An 11,185-nucleotide genomic window follows, 5' to 3' on the forward strand; every position below is an offset into this window, starting at 1 on the left:
TTTTGTATGTCGGAGTCCATAATATATGCACTAATTCTTTGCTTTTATAATGAAACAAACTCCAATTTTAGTGACAAAATTAGGCCTAAAATTTTTTACTTGACACGAACACGCGCGAAATTAATGGTTTCGGTAAATGCTTATTGGGTCCATGTTCTTACCGGATTCACCCATCAGGAACTCGATAATTTTGAGTTGAGTTATGGTCGGATAAACCTTTAAAAATATTATTATTATTTTTATTCCCAACTTAATCTTTAGTTCTATTCTCTAAATTCGAATAAATCAAGTTTAAATCGTGTATATCAAATTTTATCGTGTAAATCAAGTTTAATCATGTAATATCAGTTTTGATCGTGTAAAAAATGCCTAAGAGCATCCGCATCGCCATCTCGATGCGGGCTCGGACTCGTCTCGGCGAGACGAGCCAGCATCGAGATAGCGATGCAGCCCTCCCGTCGCGTCGCGTGTCCCTCCGCCTCGATGAAGCTGGCGAGCTCTGGCGCGAGGCGTGACGCCCACTCGCCAGTCCGCGAGTGGGCGTCGTCATGCTGACGCAATAATTTAAAAAAAAACGATTTTTCGAAAAAAAATATTAAAAACTAAAATTTTAAAACGGTAATATTACCGTTTGAATTTAATTTTTTTTATTTTTTATGTGTTTTTTATTTTTTTAGGATTTTAAATTATAATTTTCTTTTATTTAATGAAGTGCGTTTTTATTAATTGAATTTGTTGGAAATAAAAATAAAAATTGAAATTGAATGAATAGTTAACGGATGAGATGGTTAAGACATGAAGGGTTGCAGATGCTGTCTTTTAGTTAAGAAATGAGGTAAAAATGTGCAGTGATGCCCATGAATAGTTAAGGAATGAGACGGTATTGAGACGGTATTGAGACATGGACGTGAATGACCTAATATCCAATTTTAGAAGAAAAAAAAGGTCACCCACATTTTGAAGCTGTAGTGTCTCTCTTTTGAGAATAATATAATTATTTGCATTTCGTCCTACAATTAAACATAAATGTCAAATCAAATAAGCTTTAAACTTTTATACAAACTTTATACTAATTGTCAAGTTGGTTTGAACTTGATCAAGCTCTCCCAAACGCACTTTTTTATACACACAAATTTTATGTACTACTCCATGACTTGACAAGTTAATAATTAACACCAATAAGATTAAATGGAGGATGATCAGTACACGCTCGTAAAGTGTTTTTAAATTAGGATGAGGTGCAAAAACTTCCTACACATTTATGGGTCCAAACATTTTAAATTTAAATTTAATCCTAATTCATTATTTTGCCAAAGTAGTAGACGTTACACACTAAACTACTGTCCAGTTCTTGATTCCCTGCCCACTCATTTTTCTTGTCCATCTCAGGAAGGTTACTACTGAACCTCTACTTTTTGGCTACACAATTCTGTAAAGACACCGAAAAAAATCCAATCTTTCTTCTACAAACGCTCTGCTTCAGCAAATGGAAGCAGCTTTTGAAGGTTACATTTCATCCATCCCCACTTCCTCTATTTTCGATGATTTAAGCTTAACTGTTTCTTGCCACTAGAGTAACTAATTCTGATATGGTTTATCGAATTTCTGTTACCAGTGTAATGTTGATGAAATTCTTATTATCATTATAATTCCTTTCTGTTTGTGCAATGAAAGTGTGCTTGAGTTTCTGTGCATTAGGCCTCTAGGTGAGTTTATCTGTCAAAGGAATTAAATAAAGATCAAAATTTGAAATAATTTTTATTTCTTGTTCTTGAATTTGTGGATAATTACTTGTACAGCTCTGAAATGATGAAAGATTTTTTTTTTCTTGGATTCTTGAAATTGTTCTCGAATGATTTTTGAATTGCTGTAGTGGATGGAGGAGGAGAGCGTCTGCTAGGTTTGGTAGATGGGCACTCTCCTGAAATGAAAATAGAGGTGAGGGATCTGACAAGGGTTTCTGACAAGGGTGTAAGAATACTGAACAAACTCAACCTAGACATTCCCAAAGGACTGATCATGGGGGTGATCGGGCCGAGTGGCAGCGGGAAATCCACATTTCTCCGCACCCTCAACCGGTTATGGGAGCCTGCCTCTGCCACAGTGTTCTTGGATGGTGTGGATATCTGTCAGCTTGATGTCCTCAGCCTTCGTCGAAAAGTTGGTATGCTGTTTCAGCTTCCTGTGCTGTTCGAAGGTAAAGATGTTTGTATCTTGATGTCGATGGGAATTGCTTAGAGTTGGCAGTGAATTAGCTAGATGATCATAAAATTTGATTAGTTTTTGTGTGTTTTGATCCATTTAGAATGAAAGTAAGGCTGCTTTTCAGCTTGACGCTGTTCCATTATTGCAATGAGTGAATTGAAAGTGAAGTCTACTTTCACAATTCTTGTTAGAAGCAAGCTTTTTAGCTCTAGATATCTTAGTATTTGAGTAACGTGGTTCGATGGCATGCTTTGTTCTAAGTTCCACATAGTTTTGGTAACTTTTACTCTCCTTGTTCTGTCACATATCGAGTAAAATGGAGTGAACTTGTTGCAGGAACTGTTGCAGACAACGTGCGTTTTGGACCACAGTTGAAGGGAAACAAACTAAGCGACAATGAGGTGTACAAGTTATTGGCTCTTTCAGATCTCAATTCCTCTTTCTACAGCAAGTCTGGAGGAGAGCTATCTGTTGGTCAGGTGCAAAGGGTTGCTCTTGCAAGAACCTTAGCTAATGAGCCTGAGGTGACCTGAAACAAACTTCTAGTAAATCCCAAGTACATTGTGCTCGAGATAATTGGTCTGCTATTTAATCTGGAAACCCCTTTTTCTGTGAAGGTTTTGCTGCTTGACGAGCCAACGAGCGCATTGGATCCGATATCAACCGAGAACATAGAAAATGCTCTGGTAAGGCTGAAGAAGGAACAAGAAATGACAATCGTTATAGTGTCTCACAGCATCAGACAGATCCAGAGGATTGCCGATGTGGTGTGCCTCGTTGTAGATGGGGAGATTGTTGAAATCTTGAAACCTGATTGCCTCTCCGAGGCTAAGCATCCCATGGCACAAAGGTTCTTGCAGCTTGGATCTTAAACTTTAATATATTTATCACAGCAGTAAGCCACAAAAATTTGTACCGATAAACTTGTGCAATATGTATAATATGCCATGTTGATGATCACCTTTAGTCCACTTTTATTTTGTCAATGCTAAATTTTACATGGCAATCTTCACAATTTAGCTAGAGGAATGAATTTGACAGTATACATTGTTGAGAGAAGTTGATTATTGTGAATGCTATCAAGGGAAGAATTACAACTCTTTCAATGACTTATTCTAGTTGAGGGGCTCCCCACCTCATGACAGATCCGAACAACTCTTGAAAAAACAGAGTTGTAAAAGTTAAACATTTTGATAACCGGTTGCTGTATCAAACTGTTGATGCTAGGTAAATGCTGGACAACACCATTGTAAACAAGAGACCAAGGCCGTAACCAAGAGGTGTGGCCGCGCTCTTTGCTGCTGGTTTACCTCCGGCTGGAGTTGCTCCTCCAACCTCTGATGACGGTCCCTCTACACCTGGAGCCATAGCTGAACCAGGGGCGTTAGCCGTTGGTGTTGAGGCTGGGGATGCGGATGGCCTGGAAGAAACTGGTGGCGGGAATTTTGAAGGTAAAGGGGCCTTGCTCAGCGTTGGTGTGGTTGCAGCTGCGACAGGAGCAGTGCTCGCCTTTGGTGCGGCGGTAGATGGAAGGGGAGCAGCAATGCTCGGTGTTGGTGGAGCCAGGGCTGGGACAGTGGCTGCACTCGGTGTTAGTGGAGCCAGGGCTGGGACTGGGGCTGCTCTCGGTGTTGATGGAGCCAGGGCTGGGACAGTGGCTGCGCTCGGTGTTGGTGGAGCCAGGGCTGGGACTGTGGCTGCGCTCGGTGTTGGTGGAGCCAGGGCTGGGACTGTGGCTGCGCTCGGTGTTGGTGGAGCCGTTGATGGGATCGGAAGCAAGCTTGCTAGTGGTGGCAGAATTGGTAGAGAAGGTAATGTGGTTGGCGGAGGGGTTGCAGCGGCGGTGGCTGGAGGTGGAGGTATTCCAGCAACGGTGGCTAGAAGAGGAGGGGTTGCAGCGGCGGTGGCTGGAGGTGGAGGGGTTCCAGCAACGGTGGCTAGAAGAGGAGGGGTTGCAGCGGCGGTGGCTGGAGGTGGAGGGGTTCCAGCAACGGTGGCTAGAAGAGGAGGGGTTGCAGCGGCGGTGGCTGGAGGTGGAGGGGTTCCAGCAACGGTGGCTAGAAGAGGAGGGGTTGCAGCGGGGCGGTTGCTGGAGGTGGAGGGGTTCCAGAAACGGTGGCTAGAAGAGGAGGGGTTGCAGCGGGCCGTGGCTAGAGCAGGAGGGGTTGCAACGGTGGTGGCGGGAGGGGAGGTGGCCGGCGGAGAGGAAGTTTTGGTGCCATCAATCCCCTGAGGCATGATAACACTGCTGACTTGTAGAATTGAGATGTTGTAAGGCTCTAGGAGAACAGATTTGATGAGGCTCGAGTCAAGTGGGGATCCGGGCATGGCTGAGCCGAAGGAGAAGCTGCCGACTGCGGGGCTGGAGACGCTGACGAAGCCCTGCTGGCCGCGGGCGAGGCCGGTGTCTGGAAGAGGGTGGTCATGAGGTTGCGGCTGGCGGCTTGAGTCTGCAGCCTTGGGCATCGTAGTAGTCAAGGAGGACGTGCACGGAGAGGATGCTCCTGATGAGCTCGACGGGCTTCCCGGAGAGGGGGAGAGGCTGCCGTTGTCGAGGACGAGGAGGGTGATGGTGTTGCGGGCGTTGATCTCGGCGGCAAGGTTGGTCTGGGAGAGGTAGCTGTTGAAGGTGGCGACTCGGGGTATTGGTTGAGGAGTGGGTGATGTCGTGGGCGTAGGCAGAGTGGAGTGAGAAGATGAAGAGGGAGAGAAGGAGAGAGAGGGGGGGAGACATTTTCATGTTCATTTTGATTTTTGAGAGAGGAGTGATGAGAGAAGAAGAAGAATAATGGAAGTGAAGAGTGGGGAGGAAATGGTATTTGTATATGAAGTATGTGAGCCATGAGTATAGGTGGTTTGTAGGAGAAAGGTTCGCTCTCCTAAAAGGTGGAGATGGTTGGCTGGGAAGGAACACGCAGGTGTGGTCTAAGAATTGGTATAACTTCTCCTTTCTTAAAATAGATTTACTTCAATTTACACTACTTGTTTTTCTTCATATAGGTTGTAGGAGTTGTAGTAGTTATTTTGTGGTATTTCCTGAATTTTATTCTAGTAATTTAGTTGTTGAAGTATTGGATAAACTTTAATTTCAATGCCAACCAATGACCGTTACCTCATTTGATTAAGAGCATCTAAAATGTTATGTTATCACTGTTCTAGAACCCTCATTTGTGAATATACTGCTTTTCTTTAGGCTTGCATCAACCATAGTATCTATTTGTTTTTATATACGAGTACTAATTTCTCCCTAGTGTTCCTATAGACTACTCTTCAAAATTACATAACACTCAAATGCTAACTTGTTCCATTTATATAACTTCTACTATTTTTTTAAATGGATTTTAATTTTTCCATATTTATAAATTAACAATATTATAACAATTTTTAGAGTTGTTATAATCAAACTAAATATAACACAGAATTAATAATATCAATATGGTTATATTAACACAAGTTTAGTTGACATAGTACTTCTTTGTTTTAAAAGTTTAAATATAGATATCAAAACAAAGGTATGAGTATGTCAACTAAATTTGTATTGATAGACTAATATAATCGTGTTGCATTTTTAACATATAGAATTGACAAGTTAGCAAATTAAACTAGTTATTGATCATATCATATATCAATAATGACTGAATAATTTAGTTGCTCATAGATATATGTAAAGAAAAAAATACTACTAATACTTACACCAAATAGACTTTTCTCTATTTATGAATTTTTTAAAACAAAATGTTTTTTTCACATTCTATAAGTACATTTTCAGAACATTTATTATTTTTTATGAAAATAAAACCTTTTATTATAGTCAAGTTATTCTTTTATTTGTTTGACTTAACGATTATTATGATAAAACTTCTCTTAAATATGATGATAGCTTATTAAATGTATTAATAATGTGAAAATTTTACTGGTTTAAAAAATGGGTGTAGTTAAAAGGTTTGCGTGGTTTTATGAAAATTATATAAAAATATAGTTATACCTTGCAAAAATTAATAAATGAATATATTATTTGATTTAGGAAAATTATTATAAAAATTTCTTAGCAAATGAAAGCCTTAACTATCAAAGCTAGTGATGTCGACGGTAGAAAACCGGTGGTTTGCAGCTCTTCAAAGGGAGGATTCATAACCAGCCCGTGTAGGGAGGAGGCGGTTCAATTCCGGTTCAAACCGTAAATATTTTTAATCCCGTTTCAATTAATTTCCCTTTAAAGAAGATATTTGAAAAGATTATGTGAAATTGAGATGTTAATTTATATAATTGGACTAGATAGCCGATAGTATTACTGACTGAACTCAAGTTTGAAGTTTAATTATTTATTTTATCAAGATGAACATAGTACACACTTAAATTCCATAATATTCGAGTTTCACAAATTAATTTCATGCTTGGAAGTGAATGATTTTGGTTCTTCACACTCCAATAAAAAAAATAAGTGTAATCAGATTTTCCAGTCGCAACAATGGCCAGAATTAACGTTGTGTTGTGGCTCAAATAATGCATGAGAGAAAGTTGAAAACACAAGTTTAAAAGGCTGATTATTGTCATTTCCATTTCATCAAGGAAAAGATTTGCAATCCTTTCAATGACTTATTGTTGTTGAGGGGTTTGCCCGCCTCCTATAATGATCCGACAAAATTATAGTAGTATGTATGTGCTAACAACTCTACAAAAATCCTTTCAATATTTCCACGTCTTGTCTCATATCGTTGATGCTAGCTGGAGAGTGGACAACGCCATTGTGCATACCACGGCCACGCCAATTTCTAGCGCCGCTGCTGCACCCTTGGCTGCAGGTGTGCTCGAACCCGGTTCATCTGATGCCGGAGTATCATCTGCCGATGCAGCAGGGGACGAGGCTGAGCCCGGGGCATCAGATGGAGTGGTCGCCACGGTTGGGGCAGCTGCCTTGGTTGGTGCAGCCGCCTTAGTTGGAGCAGCCGCCTTGGTTGGCGCAGCCGCCTTAGTTGGAGCAGCCGCCTTGGTTGGGGCAGCAGCCTTTGTTGGGGCTGCTGCCTTAGTTGGAGGGGCAGCAGCCTTGGTTGGGGAGCTGGTGTTGGTGGGGCCGTGACCGTGGCATTGGCGGGTGGAGGAGTGGCTGTGGCTGTGGCATTGGCGGGTGGGGGAGTGGCGGTGGTGGCGTTGGCAGTGGCTAGTGCTGGGGGAGGGGGAGTGGTGTGGTGGTGGTGGCGTTGGCAGTGGCGGGTGCTGGGGGGGGAGGGGGAGTGGTGGTGGTGGCGTTGGCAGTGGCGGGTGCTGGGGGAGGGGGAGGGGGAGTGGCCGTGGCGGCAGTGGTGGCCGCGGGGGCTGAGGTTTTGACACCATCAATGCTTTGGGGAATGATGGGACTGCTGATTTGGAGAATTGATAAGTTGTAAGGCTCTGAGGTGACAGACTTGACAAGGGTGGAGCTTTGGGTGGAGCCGGGCATGGCAGAGCCGAATGTGATGCTAGCTGTGCTCGGGTGAGTCACGTTCAAGAAGCCTTGCTGGCCTAGAGCGAGGCCGGTGCTCTCTGGAAAAAGGTGGTGGGGAGGGGAGAGGTGGCCGTGAGCTGTTGGAGCTTGGTGACATCGTAGTAATCGAGGATGATGTGTACGCTGAGGATGTTCTTGATGACGTCGGGTGATCTGCTCGAAAGGGAGGCAATGTTGGCGTTGTCCACGACAAGGACGGTGATCGTGTTGCGGCTGTTGATGGCGCTCGCTAGGTTGGTCTGTGTGAGGTAGCTGTTGAAGTTGCTGAAATCCGGGTATTGGTTCAGGATTTGGGTGATGTCAAACCCATTACTACTATGGATCAACAGAAGGAGAGACAAGATCAGAAATGAGGGAATAACACTCATTTTCAACTTGTTGTTTTGGTAGTGGGAGATAGAGACAGATGATGATGATGATTGATGATGAGTGGAGGAGAGTATTTATATGTGCAGTTAGTGAGTAAGGTGTGTGAATTGAGCACAAGTGTAGGTTGTTTGTAGGAGGAGGGCTCTTTTCTCTTCATTTCAGGATCTAAGCTTTATAACCCATTCTTGAAATAGCTTGTAACATTCCAACTGTATCAATATTTGTACTTGACTCTATATAACTTTATACTAACAGTTTATAATATCTTCAAGTAAAAGTCTAAGATAAACATGTCATGTGAAATAAGACTTTGATATATCACATTTTGATCGTGTATATAATCTTTTACCCTGTAATTCCACTTTTATTTGGAAAAAGAATACCAGAAAAGAAAGCATGAGTCGAAAAATCATGGAAAAAAAAAAAGTGGAAAGTGAGTAGTATGCTACACATTCCATTGGTATAGCGCACAATTCTTTTTTGTATGCGTGCATAATTCTTCGGTCTTGGCATATTCTACAATGGCTTGAGCCGTGTATAAGTGCCGCCTCCCACACAATATCAATCTGATCGACGTTGATCGCCCCAACCTCGTGATGCTTCCATCCTTCAAGAAAATGTACAACTCCTCCTGCATGACAAGCATGCACCACACCTCTTCCCATTGTGTACTTGAGAAGAAAAGGAAAGTTTCTAGTGTTAGGACAGTAGTAAAAGTTTCAAGAATGATCGTATTTTACGCGTTCTCAGGTGCATACCTCGCATGATCCGAGCCCCTCAACGTCATCTGGCAGCCTCATTGCTGCCAGCTTCCCATAAGTGCAGTCCCTTCTAAAAGGGATGATGGGAGGAACCACAAACTGGTGGAAATGTGTTCCTGATGGAGCCCAGTACTGCTCTCTAGGCGTCGTCCACTTTCCGATTATCCATGTCTGGAAGATTCTTGAATTGTCAGTACAAGGTTGAAAATTGAGTAGAATTGAAGAGTTGAGATGGACATAGAATCACCTTACAGTGTTGTGCTGCCTGATACTTAGTGACTTGAACTAAGTGTTTTTGGCAGTCTAGTGGTGCTTCTTTCTGAATCTTGTTGAATCTCTCTGCCGACAGCGTCAGCATCTGCGTTCAGACATGTTTTTAAGTTTAAAGACGACGTGATTCTAGGATCAATAAATGAGCATATAGTAAGAAGCAAATGGCTCCATCAGCTGATCTATGTACAAAAATGTGACTGTGTACTTACCAAGACTTTAACCTTGCGACGAGCAAGATAGAGAGCGATGGCTCTCCCAAGTTTAGAAGTAGCACCGGTTAAGAAAACTTCGTCTACATCATTAGGAATCTCATGTAGGATCACAGCAGCTGTGAGGGTGTTGCCATGAACCACTCTGACTCTGAGGTTGGGATGCTTGGTGGTAAAGAGCGTCCCTCCTCCATTAAGGCTCTCGTTCTATCAAAACAACAAATGTATCACCCTTGTGTCCACGATGTCAAGAGGCGAGGCCAGCGTTAGGACAAGGCTTACCTTATTTAGTGCAGCAAGACTAATAACCTTAACTCCGAGCCTATCTGCTTTAAGGATAGCATCTTCTATCTGATTATTTATGCTTTTGTTGCAAAAGGTAAGAAATACTGCCAAAAATAATTGAAAAAAAATTCAGAGGACTTTCCTTTATCTCTGCCAAATGCCAATATTGAAATATGTATATTAGGGGGACCAAAATGCACCTGAAAACCGAACCTAGGGACGATCCACGTCTCGTGCAATTTACCTCTGAGATAGTAAAGGCTGAACAAGAATGTTTTAGCCTTTGCCCACATAACAAGCATCACCAAATAGGTAAAAGGCCACATTGGAAACAAGAAGGGCTTTATAGTGAAAGGCATTGAGCTGAATGATCGGAAAACGAATGGAGAGTGTAACGCTGATATAACATCAACGACATGTGCAAGAAACACAAAATCTGCTACTCTGCTCTCTGCAAAGTTCCACTTTTTCTGAGTTCTAAAGAACTATTTTTGATAAAAGTGTTCGTTTACTTTTTTTTGTGATAAGAAAGAAACCTCACTTTTTCTTGAACTTATCTCTCGTTGGAGCTCCCATGATTGGGCGTTTGTAGTCTTCCATAAACTGTCGTAGAAGGGCATAAAGAGGCAGAAATTAGTCACCATGTCCGTGTGATGAAGGCTGTGGTATCTGCAGCAAAAGCATGAAAATGGTTTTTGATCAGATAAGCAGGACTATGAAGCTCACATATGCAAGAATTCAACAAAGAAACATGATGGACTTACGTAGGTGTACGGATGATATGCTTGAGAAGTGGGAAATTATCAAACAAGTTACTGGGGAAAACTTCAACATTGCAATGAGCCAAACACTGAAGAAAATCGAAGGCCAAAAGATAACCATACATCAAGCTTATCGACCCGTATCCAATATAGATCGTTCCCAACGTCGGGATTCCTACAACTACACAAAGCAGCAGATGTTCCAAGAATGTAGCATGTCCAGCTGCAGACAAGCACAAATCAGCCACATACATTTTCATTCTTGATCAATCGAAGTTAAAGGACACGAGCAACGTAGTTTCTCTCGTATGGTTCCTAACCTGTGAAAGGATGCAGAACTCTAGAGCTATGGTGGAGCCAATGATAATGTTGGAAGAAAGCAGGGGAATGTAACAACCTATGCAGCCAGTAATACAGTGGCTCTGAGATTCCTATGTGGAGAATTAGGCACCACAAAAAACCCCTCGAATCGAAGATGGGAAAATCGGATAAAGGCAAACTCAAGTACAGAAATGAAGCCGCAATAAATTGAAGTATCAAGAAATTGTCCCTGTTGCATGATCAAAATTCAAGATTTAAGCACAAGAAACCAATTTTTATCCTAATTTGATAGAATTGTATTATACCAATGCCATTCTGCATCGATTTGCTTGAATTCCAAGCCCTTTTGATCGATTCTTCGATTTCGATTAAGGAAAGCATGCTAGAATAGCTCCCCCAAAGCTGAAACAAGGCCTCTAGCCCCAAATAAGATGAGAATATGCAAGCACCCAAGCTTCATTCTTGATCTCACCTCTATAGATGGCATAAAAGGGCATTTGCAACTAATGGAGCATACAA

The 11,185-nt window shown here is 42.1% G+C and overlaps 2 protein-coding genes and 2 pseudogenes across 2 annotated transcripts; 1 reads left to right on the forward strand and 3 right to left on the reverse strand.

Annotated features, from left to right (window-relative positions):
• Positions 1 to 1,318: 1,318 nt before the first annotated feature.
• Positions 1,319 to 3,191, forward strand: LOC121791241 (ABC transporter I family member 17-like). Its single transcript, XM_042189255.1, has 4 exons — positions 1,319 to 1,505; positions 1,874 to 2,197; positions 2,542 to 2,729; positions 2,823 to 3,191. The coding sequence occupies exons 1-4, from the start codon at positions 1,487 to 1,489 to the stop codon at positions 3,075 to 3,077; spliced, it is 786 nt and encodes a 261-aa protein (XP_042045189.1). The 5' UTR covers positions 1,319 to 1,486; the 3' UTR covers positions 3,078 to 3,191.
• A 223-nt stretch (positions 3,192 to 3,414) lies between these two features.
• LOC121791248 (nascent polypeptide-associated complex subunit alpha, muscle-specific form-like) lies at positions 3,415 to 4,671 on the reverse strand. The gene has a single exon (XM_042189261.1). The coding sequence runs from the start codon at positions 4,669 to 4,671 to the stop codon at positions 3,415 to 3,417; it is 1,257 nt and encodes a 418-aa protein (XP_042045195.1).
• A 2,692-nt stretch (positions 4,672 to 7,363) lies between these two features.
• Positions 7,364 to 8,081, reverse strand: LOC121791249 (annotated as a pseudogene).
• A 217-nt stretch (positions 8,082 to 8,298) lies between these two features.
• On the reverse strand, positions 8,299 to 11,055 carry LOC121791242 (annotated as a pseudogene).
• Positions 11,056 to 11,185: the final 130 nt, after the last annotated feature.

Source organism: Salvia splendens, unplaced genomic scaffold (assembly GCF_004379255.2).
Source record: "Salvia splendens isolate huo1 unplaced genomic scaffold, SspV2 ctg755, whole genome shotgun sequence".
Taxonomy (NCBI): domain Eukaryota; kingdom Viridiplantae; phylum Streptophyta; class Magnoliopsida; order Lamiales; family Lamiaceae; genus Salvia; species Salvia splendens.